A 24,708-nucleotide genomic window follows, 5' to 3' on the forward strand; every position below is an offset into this window, starting at 1 on the left:
TAATGTCTTGTGTTAGAGAAGTCAAAAGCGATAAATAAAGGTCGAGCGGCAAATGAGCGGCACAAAATATGAATTTAAAATGATGATGGATAAGGGGAGAAGGAACGATGATACACCGATTACGTAACAAAGGCTGCGCTGCTATTGTCGATCGACGTAAGAGGACATTAGGAGGGACTTATAATTTTTTTAGAGTCTTATCATAATAGCCACTATTTTACGTTGAGGTTGAAAAGAATTATTATGCATCGTGAAAAGCATTGTCATCATAAGTAAATAATAATATTGCGACAGCGAGCGCAGCAAGCAAATTTAATAATGTTGCAATATAATTTGCAAGCAACAAAATTTTATTCATAAATTTTTGTTTTATTTTATGTTAAAAAAAAAAATGTTGGATATAAAATTTCGTATATTCTACAGAATAATATAGTACTGTGTTTTTTTTTATATTTTTTTATCTTAATATTAAATAAAACAAAGTGTCTAATAAATAACAAATTATCGTTCAAATATTTCATTACGATGTCGCAAATTTTTTTATTCAAACTCGTAAATGACTCTTAAGCAATCTTTTATACGTTAAGTCTCAACCAATTAAAATAATATATAACATTGTAAGTGAACAAAATTATCATAAATTGTTGAAACTAGCACTTAGATAATTAGTGTTAAATCTATGTCGCTTCAATTGTAAAAGATAAATCAAACAATGTCAACTTAAGATAACTTTTCTCTCTTAATTTTTTTCATCTTTTTTCTTTTCTTTTTTTCTTTTTTTTATTTTTTTTTTCTTTTCGTATAACAAAGGGAGCTTTGTTAAGGAATATTTATGTATAACTGTCTATCTTTTATCGACCGTTCGTAATAATTCTTCTTACACTGCAAATTTTTAAAGTGTTATTTTGTTGGTTAAAATTCTTCAAAATATATAAAAATAGCAAAATTCAGTTGCCATTCGAAGTAGGTAAATGTATTAAAAATAATAATGATATGCTTGCTAATAATAGTATGCTTATAGTAATTAGTATGAGAGATAAAATTTATAAGATACTTTTATAACGAAAAGCTTACGGAGCCTTAGCTTAATTATAAAATTACGCTGTGCTAAGGTTTTTACTCATAAAGTTTATAAATAAACATTACGCCTACCTTAGTTAAAATTATCTTAATTAGGAAGAAATTATTCAAATGTAAGCATGTTGAGAGTATTTTTTAGTAATTAGTTAAAAGTAGATAAGAAAAAGTGAAAAAGAAAAAATATAATCAATTAAATAAATTGATTGCGCGTAATATTAAAGTACGATAATGTCACGTAGAGCAAAGGCTTATAAAGTATATCGTATGTCGAACTTTTTATCGAGAAATTTATTTTCTAAATATTACAAATTTTAATACAAAAAAAAAAAAAACAAAACAAAACAAAATAAAACAAAAATCAATGAAAAATATGTATGAAATAAAAAATTAAACAAATTTGACGCGCGAGTCCATAAAGAAGTACATATATCGACTTTTTATATAAAATTTCTATTGTACACATATCTTTTATCATGCATTGAATAACCCTGAACGCGCTCTATCTTCCTAAATCTATATCTGTTGAGAAAACACAATGTAACGTGCCTATTCGCGTGTTTACGTGTGAATAAAAAACAAAAATAACAAAAAAAAAAAAAAAAAAAAAAAAAAAAAAAAAGCAATCGTGAAAACGCAAACAATTATTATGTGTACGAAGTAAAAAAAGAAAGTGATCTATATCTTTTATATATTGAAATTCGTAAAGAGAACATTTTTTTTTTTCATCTAATGTTACCACATTATATTTTTTTAACACACAGGGTTCAAAATAATATAATATTATTCAAGTTTTTACATATTTTGCACACTTCTAAGATATTCATTAAATTCAATTACTTCTTTATCAAAATGTACAAATGATAAGAGACTAATTTCATTGATTTACTAATTTCTTCTTAGTCAACTAATTTTTTGTTTTTATTTTTTTGTTTTTTTTTTGTCTTCGATTTTGTTATGTAAAAGCACACTGTATGAACTTTAAGAAATAACGAGTAGATATTTTTTTGTACAAAATATTGTATATGCCGTTTATTATCGGATGATTTTTAATAATTGAGAAATAAGTAATGACGATGAAACATCTTTACGCCAATTTAAATTCGGTACGCGTTAATATTATCACGAATCCCTAGGACCACTTTGTTAACTAATGTTAAATGATAAAAGTTTGATATATAGTAGGGTGCTTTTTATTTTTTTTTTTTATCAGCAAAATACGTAACGCAATACAGGTTTTGATACGATCGTAGCTCGTGTGTGTCGATTGTGATCATACATCATCTCTGATATTTATATTAGTCAATTATTGTCGTCGCCTAGTCAAAAGAAACCGAAAAAATAATTCACGTAAGAACACAAAGAATGACAGGATCAAGGGAAGGAAATTCAAGTATAAAATAAGACGTTTAACGCGCAGTATGGCATATTACATACCATACCATACACTCGTATATCACGTCCTCCATATCCTCAAAAATTGTCAACGATAATGAATCTGTTGTATGTACGTATGGCGTCAAGCGTCAAAGCCTCATATATATCTGTATGTGTGAGCATGAGAAAGTCCTCGATTCGTATATTCATCGAAGGAATAAGAGGAATAAAAACAAATATTAAAAATGACAGAAAAATCGGCAGACTAAAATCAATATAAATTTTATAAGTACTTATACCGCGAGAAAATATGTTATAAATGCAATGTGGTGATGATGATTATTATTATAGTAATAACAAAATGTGTACAAAAAAGCGATCGAAAAACGAAAAGATTGTAAGGAAGGAGTAAAAAAATTTTGAATAAGAAATCGTTTATACCTTGTACTTCAATATATATTTTTTTTAATTATAAAATAGATTTTCATTCATAAATTCCTCGTCTGAGCTTTTAAATAATCTTCTAATACAAGATAGCCTTTATTGATGAAAAATTTTTTATTTATAATTGAAAACTTATAGCTGGTGCAATTAGTTAAATTGTCAAGTTAAATTTGTCAAAATGATAACATACTTTAGTTTAAACTATTATTATTCATTAAATGAGGGCATATATTATATATATATATATATATATATATATATATATATTTTTTTTTTTTTTTTTTTTATAAAAAACCTTTAAATTTTAATAAGTAATTTCATTCACACAGTTTTCTGAAAAATTTTTCTCTTTATTAATTAGAAAGATTAAAAATTGAAGTTACTTTGTTATTTTACATATCTAAAAATAAATATCTATTAATTAAAAGAGTCTATTACTTTCAAAATATATTTTTAATTTCACGAGCTTATTAAATCTAGAAATACATGTTTATTCTAATAGATCATTAGGTATTCAGTTGAACATTTTTAGCGATAATTAGTTTATTTTGTCGCGTATTTTAAGGAATAATTTTTTTTTTCTCACTTTGAACAAATTTACCGTAACCAAAAAATAATAATTTATATATATATATATATATAAGTAATATATATAAGTAATATTCGGAGAATAATTGTTTTTTCATTTATCAAATAACATAATATACAGAAAAAATTATATTCAATGATTTAAACTCGAGCAATAATTGTGAAATTTTAAATACAATACAATAAATTAAAGTATTAGTAAATGTTTATTCTAAGAATAGCTATATATATTTTTATTTTCATTATATCATTAAGTTAATGTTTAACTATCATTATATAAAAGCCTTCTACTTTATGTATAATTTTGTTCAAATTATCAATAAATCAATACATTAAGCAACATGTATATGTTTTGTACTCTATTCTATTGTTTTGGTTAAATTTTCAATTTCGCTATATTTAATATTTAGTTTAATTTTAATTTTATAGTGAAATCGGAAAAATAAGCAAATACGTCAACTAACTGTTGAAATAGTTATTTATCAATAAAGAGACTCATTTATCCGTCAATATAATTACAATATATTGATAATTGCCTTAGAGAGATATTTATTATTATCGAATAGTCGTCACTGAGATTGAGAAACAAAATGCAAATATGAAAATAGGATATAATTTTCATTATCCCATGCCAAATGAATTAAACAATGTATTCAATTAAACGAAGTCGAGTAATTTTTATGTGTCGGTAAGAAGACTTTCTTCTATTAAATAAATTACTTGATTTGACCGCAGATTTTCAATGTCAATATTAAAAATTTGATTTACATAATGAATATTTTTATAATTATAATAGTGACTTAATCAATGTTCAGTCTATTCTTCGAAGCGAATTGATTTCTTACGTCTACGATCGAATAGATTTAAATTAAAAATAGATAAATGTATTTATTGTTAATTAAAATTCTATCGACTATCACGATGTGTGATTGTAAGTTGATGGAAATAATAATTCCTATTATTTTATACTTACGAATCGATATTTACAATTGTTTTCTGATAAGAATTTTCAGAATTACATTACGTTCGTGCTCAACGTTCATATTGTTCTTATATTTCTACGGGCTGACGGATGGAGACTGAAGACTACATGTGATTGGGTGATATGCGGTAATAATTCGAGGAAATTATCTTATTTATATTGCTTCGGCAGTGCCTCGAGATAGTTGAAAGTTAGAAGGTAGGAAAAGCTCGAGTAATATGGATAATGGAAGAAGAAAAGATTCACCTTTACGTTATCAAGACGCGAAAGCCAGGTATTTACCTAAATAAATATATTTGGCGATTGATTTAATTGTAGTATAAATGTTGAAGTAATTTGTTACACAAATGCAGTCCTTTTAGTATTCTAATAACATTCAATGTCTATTCTAGGCATATTTTTTTTTTATACTCTAGCCATTATTATAATAATATAAACATTTGCGAGCGAACGAACGACGTGCACGTATATTATTGTGCAAAGTATCCATGCTTTTGCTTTATTCATTTTGTCTTCTTCCAAAAATTACTTTGACAAATAATTTCAAGGGGGATCGTTTTCGGATTAAAATCGATAACCATAATTCTTAATCTAACGATTAACTTAAAATGCCAAGTAATTTTAACGAGATCGAGCGCGTTTGTTCAAAAATTTTCAGTTGCTTAAGTGTTTGCTCGACCTCAAAGTATAATCAACGAAATTGTAAACAAACTCGTTTTCCTTAATTCGCCCATAAAAACAAAATCTTATACATGTGTAATAAATAATCATGTACTTGGCTTATATTAATCGTACGAGAAATTATGGATTATGACATAATGACATTATTCACGGGGCATAGTAGCGTCGAATTATTCTTTCTCGTCGGCGACATTGACTGGCGGCGTTTCATTAAACGCTTTATTTGATCTCAGTACGATCGTTATAATCTTCGGGCTCGATCGGCTCAATCGCCAATTGCTTAGTAAACGCCGCGCTAAATCGCTAATGCCCTCAAATGAACGGGATGAGCAATTATTTGTTTGGCAGCGCAGCGCCCTTGGCAATCTCCTCGGGCTTTAAAGGGATATTTTATATTTGCAAGGACTCGCAGACCGTTGATACCGAGCGTTCGTTACTCGGCGCCAAGTTGAAATTACCGTAATTACAGCTGCGTCGGGAAGGCAAGTGAAGCCGCCGGGGGAGAAAATAATGGTAGATTCGAGGTCGAGGAGCAACCCGAAGAGAATTACGTCTCGTCGTTGACGGTGCTGCTAATGAAATCTAGTCAGGGGAACGGTCAGCGACAGCGCATCAAACCGCCAACGCAGATCGAACTCGAGCGAAGCCAGCCGAACGCGATCCGGGATGCCGATCCCTGCCCTTCGACTCTCGACCTCGTTAATACAGCCTTATCCTCGGAGCTCCTCGTGGAGGAACGCGACCCACCGCTCACTGATAACGATTACGAGGACGAGGACTTTAAGAAATGGTGATCATTTTGTATTTGTTGCGAGTGCGGATTAACGATAATTTGCCGTGGCCATGCATTTTTTTTTTTTTTTTGGCTTTGGAGAGTAGAATTTCGCCAAGGTTGACGGTACGTTTCACCTTACTGACATTCTCGATTTTCAATTAGTTATTTCATTTCGGTTCGTTAAGCCTTCTCGTAAAAATGCTCCTTTCAAATTTGCTTTCATTCCACGAGTATTAAAGTATCGAAGCTCCATTCGGGCCGCTCCATCGGTAATTTTTATTTTTGCTCGCTTTTGATACTTAAACTTGCGATTTAAACTTAACATAAACGGATACATCATAGTCGAGAACTATTTTTTTTTTTTTTTTATAACCATACGATATATATATATATATATATATATACATATTTATTATGATATTTCATCTCACAAGATAATTCTTATTCCTTCATTTTTATTAGTCTGCAAAGTTCGATCGAATGATAATTTGGGATTCGAATGACACTGGGATGACCATTAATTAGATTAGGAATTAATGGGATTCGACCATCTCATTGTCTCAAGCTCGTGTAAATAAAGCTTTAGTCCGTTTCATGTATCTTAATGTGCAGCTCAAATAACATCTCGAACGACAGCGACATTATCTTCGTCGAGAACAATCCAGCAGCATTAGAGAAGACCATCAACTTGTCGAGCGACGAGGACGTTTTAGCCGACGTCATTGTATTAAAAGACAATGAATCGACGTTGTTCCGGAAGAGGAGCTTTAAAAATGTGAGCTATGTCGATTATAATTCGCCGATAACAAACGAGGAGGAAGACGTCGGGGAGGATTATGGTGTACCGGAGCCCATTCGTAACGTCAGCCTCGACCTTGTGAACCCGTTGGATTTGTCGTTGCCTCTATCTTATAACGAAGACAAGTCCAATGTTGAGCGGGCGAATCAGTCTTTACCAGAAGATTTTCTCGATAGTGTGATAATAGAATCGCCAAAGAAAACAACTACATCAAGAGTCATGAATGGTAAGCTTTTTCTCCTTCGAAGCATTCCCACGCGCCTTATTTCGCCTCGAAAAGTAGTTAATAATTACTATATTGTCAAATTTCATTTCTGCAAAGTCTTTACTATTTTATACATATATACACATATAAATAAATATACGCCCATACCCACACGCCCACACACACACGCACACGCGCGCACACGCACACACGCACACACACAAAAAAACATATTTCCAAAATTCTATTCTTTCATAATTATAGCCTGAGATTTTTTGGTTAAATTCATTTTACTTTATTGCCATTTTTGTCTAAGTCTAAGTAATTAACGATTAAAATCTTTTATTTTAAATCCTATCATATAGTAAATAACAAGTCATCAACATCTGGCGTATTATGATTATTTTTTAAGATTTTCATGACATCGAATTTAAGATTGATTTACACTTGAAATAAAATACGACGTCCTTAAATGTTGCATTTTGTGTAAAAAAAAAAAATTTTTTTATTCTCATTTTAATGCAGATGTGCCTGAACCGCCGCGATACAAACTTCGGGAAGTCGATATATTTGATGAAGATGATGGCATACTTCGTCATGAAATATTGAAGCATCATTTATTTCTTGAAGGTAGACTCGAGGAATCCACGGCTCTCCGAATTATTAATCAAGGAGCAGAAATTTTTCGAAAAGAGGAAAATCTGATTTATGTTAAGCAACCGATTACCGGTACTATTTTTCACACATCAATTTTAAAAATATCTCTAAAATTGTTATGATAATTTTTTTTTCTCTTTTATTTTTTATTAAAATATTGCATAATTGTACATTTATCGTATTCTATATTTATAGTTTGCGGCGACATTCACGGGCAATTTTATGATTTGATGAAATTATTTGATACGGGTGGATCGCCGACTTGCACAAGTTATCTCTTCCTCGGGGATTACGTAGACCGAGGATATTTTGGTATTGAGGTATATATATGCGAATGAAATTGTAAAAATAATTATTAAGCATCGAGTAATTTTATTCAGTTAAATTTTGTAGTGAAATTTATTTGATTTCACGCTCTTGCATCAGTGTCTATTATGTATAAATACTAATGCAAGTGAAATTTAAATAATAAATGAAAAAAATAAAAAAATAAAGATATACACACGTCGATGTAGCAAATCATATGTTCAGATGTTCAGAGTGCCTCTCTAATCGTGTCAAAAAATTTTTTTTTTTTTTTTTTTTTTTTTTTTTTTTTTTTTATAATACTGTTTTACGTATTCCCTCTTGGATAGGAAATTATTGTAAAATTACTTTTCTTTCTAGTGTGTATTGTATTTATGGGCTTTGAAAATTTCCTATCCAGACACATTCTTTCTTCTTAGAGGTAACCACGAGTGTCGCCATCTTACAAATTTTTTCACGTTCAAGGAAGAATGTAAGTGCCAGTGCCAACTGTTTGTCACTCTCGGTCACTCTCAGTCAATAATATAAGCAAAATAATAATTTATTCCTGTTTCAGGCTACGTGAAGTACTCGAAAGCAGTTTATGATGCCTGTATGAATGCTTTTGATTGTTTACCATTGGCGGCGATTTTAAATAAACAATTTTTCTGCGTACACGGAGGATTATCGCCAGAAATTCGTGATCTAAAAGACATAAAAAAAGTAAAAGCCCAATTATTCACCTTTGTCATTAGTTGCAACAATTATTTATCGACTCTTTTATGTTAATAGTTTAAGTTTCTATTTCATTCCATTGTTATTTAAGGAGCTTTTTCACTATCAAATAGCAGTAAAATGAATCCGATAACTAGAGAAAAACGTCACACGTAGGAGTAATATTCAAATTTTTTGTTTAATTCTTAATTCGTAAGTTTATTTTATTAGATTTTTAGATTTGAAGAGCCACCATCACACGGTGCTTTTTGCGATATGATTTGGTCCGATCCAACCGAACACTTTGGAAATGAAGGGAACAATGAATTTTATTTGCATAATAGTACCCGAGGATGTTCATACTTTTATAGGTAATGCTTATTCATTATTTATTTCAATGTTACAATATCAGCTTGAATCCATGTTAACTTATTATCGTTATAATTAATCGATACAAGGTCTTATTTTATTTTATTTTTTTTTTTAAGAAAATAATCGGATTTGTCATTTAATTGTTTTTCTTTTCAGTTACGCGGCTTGCTGCGATTTTTTACGGCGCAGCGGTTTGGTAGGCATCATTAGAGCGCACGAAGCGCAGGATTCCGGATATCGAATATATCGTTCCACGGAAAATGGTTTCCCTGCACTAATAACAATCTTTAGCGCTCCCAATTACATTGACATTTATAATAATAAGGTTAATATACTGCCCCGGAAGAACGAGTTCTGACCGTTTTTTTGTTGATACATTGGCCTTGTATAATGTCGGTCATCATAATATCAGGAACGCAACGAACATACAATTATATATAACAAATTTTCTGTATAGGTTATTTAAATTTTAAAATAGTCGATAAGATGCTTTTCATTTGGCGGGAGGGGGATGGAGGGAGGGGGGGGGGACGTATTAAAAGCTTAGACTCGGAACATAAGTTCGACTCTTAAATATTAATTGACTTCATTAATGATTAACGATATTATTGTATTTTTATTCAATTTTAGGCTTCAATCTTAATATACGAGAACAACCTGCTAAATATCAAACAATTTAGGTATTCGCCGCATCCATATTGGTTACCAAATTTAATGAATGTTTTCACATGGTCTTTACCTTTTATCGGTGAAAAATGTAAAAGGAAATCACTTTTTTTTTTTTTTTTTACAAGCATCTCTACAATTATAAAACATATGCTTATTTGGATACATTATTGTTTTAGTGACGGAGATGTTACATGCAATATTAATTATATGCTCGGACGAGGAGCTCGAAAGTCAAGAAACCGAGAAATCTGGAGATGGTAACTATGCACAACTTTAGTCTCAAATATTCATTTGAATTTTCTCATTCATGTTCTATTGTTTTGTAATGGACTTCGGGCAATCATATTTAACGTGCAAAATTCCTGCTTAAACTCAATATTTCTAAATATCTTTAATAAATTTATCATCATTATTACGATTATTCTTATTCATGCTTATCAATTAACAACTCATTCGTTACCATTATCGTTCTTAATAATTACGTTACGCTTGTTAATATCCAAGCTAATAATTATACGAGAAATAGTGATATTTAAACGAAAGATCTTTTAATCGGAAACGTTAAATTTATCATCGTCTTAAAAGTGCACCTGGAAGAAAGTCATCGAACGTTGACTTTTACGAGCAATGCTAAGTAATGCCGCGCCACTAGTGTTAATGTCTGTGTAAGTCGAGCGCCGATAATATGGTCAAGTCGATAGCCGCGTCTCATTGGAGCACGCACCGGCCTTTTAAAGCTCAAAGCCCGAAAATTCAAACGGCCACTTGCGCCGAGGAAGGCAGAGGCGGCGGCATCAAGGCGTGCAAACACCTCAACGCCAGGAGCAAGCAGTCTCGGCCGACGCTCGCTACCGAGTAAACGATACGTGATCCGAGAGTGGCGTCGCCGCCACCGCCGTCACCGCCACCGCGCACCAATGAGCGCCTCACATGGAATTGACCATATTGTCAGAGCGGGCCGTCATCGCACGCGCACCTCACCTCGCGCCTCACCGTTTCAGGTAACACGGCCAACGCCCGCAAGGACGTCATACGCCACAAGATAAAAGCGATCGGGAAAATGGCCCGGGCGTACGCCGTCCTCAGGTGAGTACAACGCCCGAGCAGCTGTCGCGCCTTTCGCCCGGCCTCTAACCCTTCTTTTTCAGAGAGGAGAGTGAAAGCGTGCTGATGCTGAAGGGACTGACGCCGAGTGGCTCCCTACCGCTTGGAGCTCTCGCCGGTGGCAGGACGTCCTTGAGGAGCGGTGAGCACCGCTGCGATTATGACATTTTTCGGCCGGCGTGAAAGCCACCTGCTACCGAGTTCCTTCTCTTTTATTTGGGCGTGGTGCGAGCCACGCGGCTGATCATTACCGGCAGGCATTCCACGACGAGTGTCATCCTTAATTTCACCTCCTCGATCCTCGTCCCGGCGATGCCCTGCGCAATCACCTCGCGTAACTCGCTTTATCAATTAGGCTATATTTGCTGGCCGACCCAATCCTCTCGTCCCTACCCTCGCCACATCAGCCCATCGTTTCACTAGTACAATCCCCTGCAAATACTCATACGCGCACTTGCACGCGCGCGCTCACACACAAACAAACACACACACACACACAAAAATTATCTCTCACTCACTCTCTCTCTCTCTCTCTCTCTCTCTCTCTCTCTCTCTATCTATCTATCTATCTATCTCTCTCTTTCTCTCGATCCATTTATATAGTTTTAGCTTACATCACGATAGCGTTTAATAGCGCATACTAATTGGACTGCATGGACGAAAGCCCTTGCCAATGTTAGCCACTTGTCGCCACTTGATTTCCAACGCTCGAAAGTTAGCTTACGCTATCTCCCTCCCTCTCTCTCTCTCTCTCTCTCTCTCTCTCTCTGTTACTCTCTCTCTCTCTCTCTCTCTCTCTACCGGCAGGACTAATGAATTGCCGTAACAAATTGCTCATTGTGTGTACTGTACCACGTACATAATACTCCTTAAATGGATGGCCCTATACCACTTTATCAAGCTTAACGTCGATTGCGAAAGAATAGAATCATTGGATAAATTGTTGAAAATATTCACAACTGTTTTTATTCGACATTTCGATCAATGTCATTGTGCAATTATCAAAATTTCTCTTTTTAATTACAAAGAATTTAATTGAAAATAAAAAACTTAAATAAATAAAAAAAAATTGCAATTATTAAAGCGATAAATTCGTTGCCACTCTTACCTTCGATAGCATATTATCGCGACAATATTATAAAACAATTCAATTACTTACGTAAGAGAACTTATCTTACAAAAATTTCTATAAATATTGTTTAACGACAAGATCTTAATCTATATCCTACAAAAATAAAAATTTCCTTACGTCATCTATCCTCACATACTTATTCTTATATCTCTCCCTCAAAATGTTCCTCAAATTGCATACAAAATCGTAATTTTATTCTAATATTACAGTAAATTATTACATAAATTATGAATTATGAAAAAATTGATTTCCACGATACGCGCGAAATTTTTTTAGCCCTGCAAAAACATCTGACGTTCGAGGAGGTAAAAAATTTAGATGCCATTAATGAGAAAATGCCACCTCAAAGTGATTTCAATGCGTCAACGGCAAATCCAAAATATGCACTCCGAAATAGAACGACTGCCGCGGTAATGGAGAAAAAGAATCCAAATGCGCAAAACTCGCACGCCAAGAAAGATTCTCCTCGCCTTGATTCGATCACGTCGGCAACGAAGAGGAACGACTTATCTCGGAAAAATTCGATCACTTCGTCAACGAAAAAGGCAAAAGACACGACATCAAATAATCCACCAGCAAAGAAAAAATGGAATTGGACTAATGACAATAGTCCTCAACCAGAACATCAAATGCCTTCCGTATTAAGTATGATTTATCATATTTTAGCCGATATAAAATTAAAAAATAAATAAAAAAAAATACTTGATATCGTAATATATACTTATTTATTTATATGTAATATGTATAATGTATATTGATTTGCCTATTTGCAATACACAAGACGAAGTGAACTAAATTTTAATTGCGTTTCTTTCAAATGCTAGAAAAAATCAATATTCCGCAAACATCCAGGACTTCGAAGAGCTCATCGGAGAATGTATCGCGTGCTTCTCCTACTAATTCTAGAAGCCCAAATCCAGGTATTTTCACTTATAATAATTCATTATTGCTGCATTATTATATCGTGACTTACGTTTATAAAGATATTAGTGAAGAATCATTCAAGATCATCATATATGTATTTTGAGTTTATTTATTGCATGTATCTTTATTTTTTAATTTCTATATAAAATATTTCAATTTCATAGTAAATATATCGAATCTATCAAAATCGTTTTTTACCTTTCCCCCAATATCTAATATTTTTGATATGTTCTATGTTCGTGTAAATATATATATAGATGTAATTTGTTAATTGACAAATGGTTCTCTTAGCAGGTACACCATCGTGTTCTAGAAAACCTTTATCACTTGTCAAGGCATGCAGTGTTGTTGTAGAACGTTTAAACACGGTAAAAAATCTGGGATTTGCTTATCTTCAGGGACAACGTGCAATCGAATCACCAAAAACATTAGCTGAAAAGAATAAAAATGCACGTCATAAGATTGTAGGTAAATCAAAGATAAGTCCGGCCAAAGGTATGCATTTTTCGATATGTATAACTCTCTCTCATTTAAACAACAAACGATAATATTTCATTATGTCAATTGCTTTTGTTTGGTTTAAATTTTTTTTTTTTGTTTTTTTTTTCAGATAAATAGATTGGTAAATAGAAAAAAAAACAACAAATGTTTTCGTGAATTAAATCCAATTAAAAACTGATTTTAAGCGATTATACGGAACATCCTACTAATTTATTGGAAGAATATATTATTTCTACAGTCACCTGCTTAACTTAGATATTTAAATGTAATATGCTTTACTCTAATTTAATTAGCGTAAAATATCATTCATTTGCTTAATTATACAAAATTTATATTGAAAAATATAAATTTTTGTTTTAATTTTATTTAATATAAAATAAAAAAGAACACAAGTTTTTATGAAATTTTTATGAATTTATGAAAATTTTAACGTTTAGCATTGTTTCTTTCTTTTCTTTTTTTTTTTATATGTAATAAATTATCTATAAAAAATGTTGAAAAATATTTTAATTTATTTATATTTCAACTAATTAAATTTATCCATCAGATAGAGATATTATTGGATTAATTGGATTATGTAAGGAAATTCTAATAAAATCTAATTATAACGAACTTATTTTTCAAAATTTATAATATTTCAATTTATACATCGTATACCATCTTTGAATCATTTAAAGTTTTATTTACAGAATATCTGTAACATTTGTTAAAATAACATAGAATACGTTAATTACTCATTAATTAAACATAATAAATAGTAATTTTTGTCATATTAAATGTTTTGTATAATTTTTAATATTTAACCGTAATTTAAATGGATTTAAATTTGATATTTATTCCATGAATATATATATATATATATATATATATATATATAGAATTGAGTTTGGGCGCAATGAATTATGCAAGTGTAGAAACTAATTTTTATGCTAGATAAGAAGATTATTCGATAGATTGCCAATTAATTTAAATAAAACATTTTTAACATAAAACATATTTAAAGAAATTTTTTTTCAATTTAATTGTAGATACTTGGCTTAATTTTAAAATTATTACGAAATATCTTTAATAGAGTTTCATGGAGTTTAATCTATATTATTTATTAAACCTTCTTTTTTTTAAAATAAAATAATGCTAATATTGGTTACATATATTAAAATAACTAACTCACGTAGATTAGTTTAAAATTTTTCATAAAAAATATAAACGATGAGAAAATTATTCGAGCAAAATTTGAAATAATTCAGTTACTCGATTGTGTTGTTAATGATTGTCTGAAATACTAATGAAATATCGTGTATTTACATTATCCAAATTTGTGAATGTGAGTTTTAAAAATTTACAATTTTTATTTTATAATCAATTTCATTACTAGTTATGGGATTTGTAAAGCAAACATACATTGCTTTTATTATACATAATTTCCTTGATTTAAAATAAATTAGGAAAAAAGTTGAATATTTTATGCAATGTAACGACAAATTATTATCCTAAGCAATCCAAAAATGCGAGGAATATTTTTCTAAAATATGAATAATTCAAATAATTAATAACATATTATTAATTTTGTTTATGTTCAATATTGTATATTGAAATAATTGAAACTAAAAACTATTATATTATTATTGTAACGAGAAAAATATGTAGTATATTTTCTTAGTATAATTAATTAAATATAAATGCATACTATTATGCTTTTGATTTACAGAAGATTATTGATAAGATGTGATGTATTTGTTATCAACAGCTTGAATTATTAAAGTTATTTTTATGATCTAAAATGTCATTTAATATCTACGATCAATCATTTTTCGTATTATATAAATTAGTGGGAAATTAAAAAAAAAAAAAAAAATTACTTATATCTTAATTACGATATCTCTTATAAGAATTCTATTTAATTTCTGTATCGACGTGATATCGAAAATTTTGTGAGTACCTGAAAGTTTTGTCATTTTTTGTGAATGTTGATGTTTTCAAATTTTACGATGTGACTAAAATTAATTTGTGACATTTTATAATATAAAACAATTATAATAAATAATCAAATCGTTGAAATATAATTTTTATTAAGAAATACAAGTTAATTTATTTAGAGCATAAGAATATATACAATTTCATTTTTTATTTATAAGTTTTTTTTTCAAATTTAATTTTATTGTCGGATGTAATAAGAATAGAAACATTGATTGTTTTTTTTTTTTTTTTTTCATATTAATTATAATTATTCCCTTTTAATTGAATGATATAAATTAATTGTAATTAAATTAAAATCCATGCGGTCCAATTATTTTATAATACTACCTCTCTTTATAATGAATTTAAACATTATGTTGTGCCTTCTTATTGTTGGGTTCTGTGTGTGTGTGTGTGTGTGTGTGCGTGTGTGTGTGTGTGTGTGAGTGTGTGCAAGCGTTGGCGTGCGTGTTTATTTTTTATAGATTTTGAAATGCTTATCAAATGTGTCTACAAATTATACATACCATAGATTTACAAACGATTATACTTTATTAAATTGGAGAAAAAATTATACGTAATTTTTTGTAACTGACATCTTTTATTTCTTGTATGTAACTATTTCTTGTGTTACATCTCATCAACAATACATCGTTGTGTTTTAATAGAAAGATTTCAGGTCGTTACTTAACAAATTTCCACGCCATACTAATTTATACGTTGGATAAGAAAAATCTTTTAGTTTGTAATTTGTGATGATATTTTTTTCGTTTATTGAATCAATCGGAATATAAAATCAATTGTGAATCCACTTTTTAGTTCTAAATGTTGATTGATGTATAATTAAAACTATGTATTTTCGACTGAAATGAATTAGAGAGAAAAAAATCGTTTAAAGTTGTGTTGTGCCAATTATATCGTTCGAGTGGTATCGAAATCAAATAAATTTGCTAATTATAGCAAGATTACTATTTTATTACTGGTATTTAGTACCGTCATAAATATTTCGGTAATTTTCCCTTTTGTTGGATAAGTTCCTTTTATATGTAATATTATACAAGCATTTTCTGGATGTAATTTGCACGCTTGAATAAGTATCACTTGGCTATGAAGAAATCTTCGAATTTTTGAAATTCATATTATCAAGTTTGTAGAATTTTGTTATTATTATTACGTTAATATGCAATGGTCAACTGCAATGGTATTTGTAGTATAAAATCTGTATTATATAATAAAATATGAGCTGCAAAATCATCATACATTATAATGTAGTTAGAAATCGTTAAATATCGATATTAATCATGCATTCGACGATCGACAATATTAAGTACACACATTAACAAGTAATAAGAATTAATAATGCAAAATTAATGAAATTACAAAAAAATGCCTTACAATGATACCTTTAATACGAACAAAAGCTGAATGCCCATAACTTAGTAATTATATACTTGTTCACGAGGAATAAAATCATTGAAGATTAATGTAATGCAAATTTGATTTTGTAATTAATACGTATTAATGCGTAATCCATTAAATAGATTATCTATTACGAGAGTAAATGGATTTGAAGGAACTATAGAAACGATATCAAATTGTTTATTATAATGAGTCTGAGAAGGCAATAAGATTTATATTGAGTTTCCGATATAAAAATCATGCTTCTCTCAAAGCTGCGGCGAATTTTTTTTTTACACGCAATGTTATATAACTTTATTGGGGCACTCTTAGCCTGGCGGATGGTACATTCGAACTATGAAATGCAAATGCACAAGTGACTCGCGGATCCCGGCGGCAAAATGTTACCCAATTGCAATGGCTCGCTGCACAAGCAACGCTCAGGCTTTCAATTCGAAAATGGCCAAAAATTGAAAAATGAACGACTGGGGACGACTTGGCCGGGCTGCGCTCTCGAGAACCAACGAACATCGGCCTGGAGCGCGCGAGAGCTTATATACTTGGGTCGCGGCAGGCACCATCCCCGGGTGGGGCCGTCAGCTCGCCCCAGGGCCATCCCACGTCGATCACCCGGTCGGCGATCGGACTGCCCCCGAGCGCCGATCGACCCACACTCGCTTGTGCAAGTCCCGGGGGCCTTCGTACCGCGCCTCCCCGCTTGCGCAACCCGGTGCAACGAGATCATTGCCAATGCCGGCCGCTGCGTCTCGCTGCGATTACGGGAAAACGCCCAGGCGAAGGTCATTGCCGTTAATTGCACGCCTTTTACAAAGTCTACGTCCCCCTCTCCTGGAATCGACGATAACTAGGTGCAAGGCGCACTCGAGTTTCCGGGCGCCCTCTCCAACGATCCTTCGCGCACCCATGTAAATGATAAATGCATCATTCGCCTCAGCTCGGCCGTATAATTTTCGTCGATCGTCCCATTCGGCTATTAGCATACTAGAGATCAAGATTACATCCGGGAGCTCGTCCATGAGACAAAAAAATGAAATTCTGACTCTCGGATCATGACCTTTCTAACCCTCTAAGAATACCGAAAAGTACGTTATTAATGACACTAGCAATTTATAATATTAAGAATTATTAGCATTAAGGATAAAAGGCATTTAGGAGAGAACGTAAGAACGTAGAGGCTCGACTGTAAAAATCTCTTGTTCCTTTTATATTCTTTGAAATATATAAAAACTGTCGTACATCATTTACATATTACAAGCTCACGATATTATTGTATACTTTTTACATTCAACATTATATTGTAGGAATTTTTTTGCCAATGTAAAATCATGCTTTATATCCATTCAAATTTTCTATGTATTAATTTATTTCTTTCTTCTAAGGAATATTTTTCTTCTAAGAGATATTTTTTAATAAAATAATATTGGTAATCGTAATTTCGTATCGTAATATACTGGATTAATTTCTAATTAAAATACGTAAAAGGTGTATTTTAGAATGAAGCGTCGACTAATTAGAGTATAAGAATGTCGCTTGTGTATGTCATTGGAGATCGTTATTTTGATATAAATTGCTCAATCTTACAACACGAAATTCGAAAGCCATTTGTTAATCCGATTATTCAAGGCTTGAATGGTAGTGGTGATTTGCTTTGTTTACATTCTATTACCATCAAATTAACCATTGAGAAATAATATTTTATATACCAATTTTGTTATGAATATGTTGCGACAAATGTATTAAAATAAAATTCTCCTCAAGTGTGTAACATAGATGATACATTAATGATACATTGAACATCATGAAATTGCTCATATTTCCGTTAAGTACTTTATTTCAAATTTTGCATATCTGTTTGTAAATATTTAGTGGAGAAAATTTCATTACTTTACGAATGTTAAGAATGAAAAATTCATTGCACGTAGAATATGAAATTGTTGTAAATGCAGACCGTATCTATGTATTATTTAATTATATTTGTGGGATGCTGGACAATGTTTTAATGGTTTTTTTTTCTCAAAACAAATGTTACGAACAAAATTCATCGAAAAATTCGGCTCATTCATCTAATACAATAAAATTATGCATATAAATGTACATGAAAATTATTACAATAATTATAATTATATTTTCAATATTTTAAAATTATTAATAGTTAATATAAATCTAGTGATTATTATAAACAAAATTTACATTTTATTAAAGCTAATTGATTTACAAGGCTGCACTAAATTAAATATACCGATCATTTAGGTTGAAATGCTATTTAAATGATAAAGTCAAATGTCCAATAACGTCAGTCTGAAAAATTATGTTGAATGATTTTATAATACTCGAGCACACGTTTAACGAAATATAATTAAACACTGATATACTTCTTAATTTATTATTCACAAATATCTGTGCAAGTCATAAATTATTCATAAAAATGGTCGTTATTAATTCTCAATAATGCGTCTGTTCTCGTATTGTTTAATATGATAAATACATTCATAAATCTCGAATTTATGATGACTATTGAAAATAAGCTATTATTTAACACTTAAATTTCAAGGCTTTCATAATGAAATATTAACATAAACAATTCTGAGGAAGTGCAGGTTTATCGAATATTTCAATACAATAATTTCATTTTGAATAAAATGATTTCTCAATCGTTTGGGCGATCTAAAAAGTATCTGCAATTGGTCCTTTTTGCTTTTGATTTTATTTTAAAACAACGCATATCGAATCGCAAAATCTGTTTTCTCCATATCAGACAAATATCTACCTTTAAAAAAAAAAAAAAAAAAAAAAAAAAAAAAAAAAACAAAAAAAACTAGTTCTTCAGCTCTTTCTTAGGCACGAGAAATTAAAGGAATTACTTAAGAATTAACATTCTTCCACGGGCGCATAAGATTATTTTTTTCATTCAACATTACGTAACTCCGGGAGTTTGTCGACCTAGACTTCTCAATTTCTGACGTCTAAAATGACATGTGATGTATAATCTCACGAGACATTGTGATATTGACAATTCTATTTATAAAAATGAAAACTATAAATGAATAATAATCTGTATATTTATTATTACATTTCATTGCGGGAAAATAAATGTAATTTAATTAACGTTTTTTAATTGTTGGTAAAGATGTTTTCGTGAAATTTTAGCGAATAGATTAGATGGAATTTATTTAGAATCATGGGATTATAGTTTTGCTAGATGATAAAATTATAAAAGCAAACATTAAAAAGCAATCAACTGTATTATATAACGTTTACGTCAATTCCATGCAATTATGCAATTTATGCAAATATTGTTAATTTATGAAGTAACAATAGTTAATATTGGTTATCACTTTATTGTTCATAATTAAATGACAATTAAAATAAGTATATCTACGTATAATTTGACTTAAATTTTTAATTTTTTTGATGATTATGACTTTAATTATTTTCACACATAATATATATATATATATATAATAGAAAATAAGAAAGTAGTTTGCGTATAAACGTCATCTCATATATGTTTTGAAAGAAAAAAATAATAAGCAGGTAAATTGTCAAGATTATAGACAGCATCGATATTTTTATTTTATAATGATCTTGAAATATATAGTGTCGATGTAATATTATCAGTTCTCAACATTATTACCATTAGCAAGCGAACGTATAGTTTAAGTTTACATTTTCAAAACGTAGATTTATTTCTTATTTTTAATATATATATATATATACATATATACATGTACATATATTCTTAAACAATGTGTCGAGTTATGTTGGATGCGCCTAGCAGTTATAATTAATATTAGCGTTTAAATTTATAATTTAATGTAAACGAAGACAAAGTTTACATCCTTTGGTACGAATCTTCGATTAATTGTAAAACGTTTATGTGTAAAAAATTAAGTGTAAAGCTCCAATGAAATATTCATCGATCTTCCAATGAGTGGATTAAAAGTGGCAAATTAGCGTTGCCGCTCAACCTTCATTTAGAAAAATATCAACAATAATCGGCGAGCATTAAATAAATTATGCTACCGAGCCATCGCAACTCTACCGTCTAAGAGCTTTTGATATTGCAGCAGCGACGTCGTATTAGTGAATCGGAGCACAAAGACGCCGTGCGATTAGAATTTCGTTATTCAAAATTAAGCATCTATCGGGTGTAGAAGCGAGGCGCACCGCTCAATACTGGCAAGAGCAAGAGAAACTCAAAGCTCAGAGACGAAACTCGTTTTCCGAACGCGCCGTCCTTACCCGCCTCACCTTCGCCGGCTGTAAAAATATCGCCTCTCGATCCCCCGATAATGACAGCGACGGCGGCGACGCCGTGGAAGGATAGGACGCGTCTCGTCCTGTCTTATCCCTCTCCCCGTCGTAAATCTCCCAGGGCTCGCGAGGCTTTTCTTTAGCGGCAGTGGGCCCGCCTTGGCGAAAAAGGGGTCAAAGTTGCGAAAGCCGCGCAGGGCTGACCTTGGATGGCTGCTGCCGCCGCCGCCGGTGCCGCCGTCACCGCCGCTGTAGCTGCCGCTGCCGCACGGTAATGAAGGGAAAGGGACGTCGGACGCATATTCTTGATGCGGAGAGGCAACCTTCGCCTACGGAGGCGTCGTCCGGTACGATTGCCTTCCTGGGCCCCGTGAGTAGCCTTTCCCCGCGAGTGTGACCGTTGTCAGCTCCTCCTCCCACTCCCACCCCGTCTGCCTCTCCCTCCCTCCCTCCCTCCCTCCCTCCCCCGCCCCTCACCACCTCCAACCCCTCCCACCCCCGTCAACGCTTCACGTATACGTGCTCGTTCGCAGCGCCGCTCGCCAAGTGCTTCGATCGTAAGTTATTACTTCCAGAGCGATTGCTCGGACATCTATTTCCTTGCTCAAGCTTGCGCTCCGCCGCGCGACTTTCGACATCGCTTAATCGCCGTCGGATTAATCGCCAATCGCGAATGAGAAATTGACGATTTTTTAGTTGTCGATGGGTTGGAAGGACGCCTCCTTAGCGTACTCGGGCTACCCTGACATTTTCGCCGAAGCTCATTTGACCTTACGAAGACCTGCGCATCGCTGTACATTTATCCGACATTCCGGATCTCACATTCACAGTTTACAATGTAATTTTTGCTGTAGATCGATTTATCCTTGCTTGCGTGCCACCCTCGCATGTTCGATGCCCTTCCTCTCGATTCCTCTCGAAGACAAAGAAAGCTCGAAAAAAAAAGAATGCCGCCGACTCACGATAAAAGTTTACACAGCATTTGTGGTTTATACATTACTAAACGCTCATTTTCATCGCAATGTTTATTATGTAATGAAAGATATTTCTTTTAAATAATAGTATTCAATAAATATTCGAATAAATAAATCGGTGGCTTAAAGAGTGTGCAATTGGCGTATTGGTATTATACGATAAATATGAAAATTAATTTTAGAGAACGAAAGTTATTTAGAAATGTCTGTACAATAAACGCAATTTCGATTATACTTTGTCGTCCGAAATAAATAACTGCGCACGGTAGAATTGAAATTTTTTTTAATCAATCAAGGGCTGATATTCGATATTGTACATGAATAGTGGAAAGAATAATTTATCATAGAAGGACATCAAATAATTGATTCGTACGCTAAACTATTTATAGATATAACATTTTTACAAAATCATTACAAATCAATGTATATATATATATATATATATATATATATATATCCCTTTCGATCAAATTATTAATGAAAATGATAAAACAGCATGTACCTTGAACATTATGCTGATGCGTTCACCACACAGTATAATATTCGCTGGTTTACACATATAATTATATGCTAACGTAAATGTATGTAAATTTTTTAAAAGTACGATATTAATACGTATAATGTTAGTATGTAAGCACATGTGCGTATTTGGCCATAACTCCCATTACTGTTACCATTGTAATACGAATGTTGATGTAAATCTGTTCTTTTTCATATACTTCATACGCCTATACCACGTATTTAATGTACTATACTTCTTACTATTAAAAGGAACAAAAATTATTTTTCTTTTACCATGTCTTTCCATTTTTTCTTCATTTCCCTATATTTATGCCATGGTCATTGTGAACCTGTTCGCTACATCCTTTATGCCCGGTTTGTCCTTGCTATGCCTTATAATCGGTCAATCAAAGCCTTTGAACTCCTAGTTCATTGTACACCATTTACTACTCTATTTTTTCATTTTACACTGTTTTTTTCTACCGAATAATTATTCTTCTTGCGTATTTTTATTAGATTTAAAAGACAATAATCTCTTTGTTTGAGAAGCCTTTCTATTCGCTTTGGAATATCCTTCACGACATTCCTTGTTACTTGTACCAATAGCAATTTATTTACGCAAAGGACATACCCCTATTAATTTCTGTCCATTCGTTTTGCGTTCTCATCTTATTTATTACAAAATAAACTATAATGATAACAAGCATTGTTGTTTATATTAGTTGTTCTTATACTTGTTTTTAGTAAAAATAATCCTGCATCCATATTTTGATTATCTATTCGAGCATTATTAGTGGAATATGAGCAAAAGTAAATGATGCTTAATGGGGAAAATGTCTCTTTTAGTAAATGTTAGCGCTGAAAATATTATAATTTTCAACTTGTATTCTAATACTTTTTCTTTTTCTTTTTAATATATAATAAAAGCATGCTTACCGACAATCATCATTTTAATTTTACTCAAATAATTACATCAATTATTTAGTTGGAATCTTATAGTCCTTGAATTTATATATTATTTGTTCGTATTTAAATACAGATGTTCAATATCAATCAATCGATATTAATTTCGATTTCGATATCGAGATCTACTGTGATGTAATGATTAGAAAAAGATACTCTATTAATAAAGATAAAATATATAATAAAGAAATACACAAACACACACACCTATATATATATATTATATAAAATATAATATATATATATTATAGAAAATACTTTGGTAATATTTAATAAAGAATAATGGATGACTACGAGATTATTATGTAAAGGCTTTGCTTCAAGGGATTAATTTTTTATATTATTTTTTTTTTTAATATTTAATTTTTAATATCAATTTTTTTAATTTTTACATTAATACTCATAACTTACATTTCTTATGTTATAGAAAAAAAGAAAAAAGACAAATCTTCAGTAAACATAGCTGTACAGTTGTTTGCTTATCAATTATTGTTGTTTACTTCTGAAAATTAACTAATACTTTTTTCTTAACTAATGATGAAAAATGAGAAAGATTTGTTATTTGAATAATAAAATTTTGAATCTTATATAATACTTGATAATTTAAGTAATACTTCTTGTAAAAAGTAGATAGACGTCAGATATGTAGTAAATTCATCTAGAATTATTTGTATTTTCTTATTAGTAAAAATTAAAAATATGATTTCCAAAATTTGATTGATTTTGGATCCAAGATTTGATTGAAACTACACTTTCTGATGAGTTTTCACGCTTTACATTGAATTTTATGTAAAAAAAAAAAAAAAAAAAAAAAAAAAAAAAAAAAAAAAAATAACAGAAAATATGTGAATTTTTTTTTCTTAAATTCAACTAATTCGACACCATTAATTATTTACAATGATTTTATAATTTTTATTATATAATTTTATTTTCAAATATGATTTTTTTAATTCTTCAAATATAATAATAATAATAATAATAATAATAATAATAATAATAATAATAATAATAATAGTAATTAGTAAATTGTATTGTAATTCGTAAATTATTTTTTTTTTAGTTAGTAGTTAATTGGTATTTTTACATTCAATTAAGTAATGCTACATAAAATTTATTGCAGAACACTGTACCCCCACTATTGTATATAGATCATTAGCTTTTATTATTTTTTATTTTATTTATTTAATTCTTTTTTCAAAAATATTGAGAAATTATGAGCGACTTTTGACTTAAGTAAGTTTTTCCTCGTGAATAATCTCACTGTTTATAAAAATATTGTCGAATTGTATATATTTTTTTAATTAAATATCAGTCTGATTAAACGTAGTACTAACGTTTTATAAGACTAGGAAAGA

The 24,708-nt window shown here is 30.9% G+C and overlaps 1 protein-coding gene across 1 annotated transcript; it reads left to right on the forward strand.

The window, feature by feature from the left end:
* Positions 1-4,584: 4,584 nt before the first annotated feature.
* On the forward strand, positions 4,585-22,106 carry LOC105364877 (serine/threonine-protein phosphatase 2B catalytic subunit alpha isoform-like). Its single transcript, XM_011502907.1, has 17 exons — positions 4,585-4,742; positions 5,619-5,939; positions 6,537-6,949; positions 7,454-7,657; positions 7,781-7,905; positions 8,252-8,363; positions 8,448-8,593; positions 8,816-8,955; positions 9,113-9,281; positions 9,587-9,713; positions 9,802-9,882; positions 10,627-10,711; positions 10,774-10,871; positions 12,138-12,506; positions 12,686-12,781; positions 13,077-13,280; positions 22,072-22,106. Exons 1-17 carry the CDS (start codon positions 4,687-4,689, stop codon positions 22,104-22,106), a joined length of 2,781 nt encoding a protein of 926 aa, XP_011501209.1. The 5' UTR covers positions 4,585-4,686.
* Positions 22,107-24,708: the final 2,602 nt, after the last annotated feature.

Source organism: Ceratosolen solmsi, unplaced genomic scaffold, assembly GCF_000503995.2.
Source record: "Ceratosolen solmsi marchali unplaced genomic scaffold, CerSol_1.0 scaffold15, whole genome shotgun sequence".
Lineage (NCBI taxonomy): Eukaryota > Metazoa > Arthropoda > Insecta > Hymenoptera > Agaonidae > Ceratosolen > Ceratosolen solmsi.

Coding starts and splice junctions, on each gene's coding strand:
- LOC105364877 (XM_011502907.1), top strand. CDS start 4,687: ATGGATAATGGAAGAAGAAAAGATTCACCTTTACGTTATCAAGACGCG. Junction 8,364..8,447: donor TTTCACGTTCAAGGAAGAAT/GTAAGTGCCAGT, acceptor TTCCTGTTTCAG/GCTACGTGAAGTACTCGAAA. Junction 9,282..9,586: donor TTGACATTTATAATAATAAG/GTTAATATACTG, acceptor ATTCAATTTTAG/GCTTCAATCTTAATATACGA.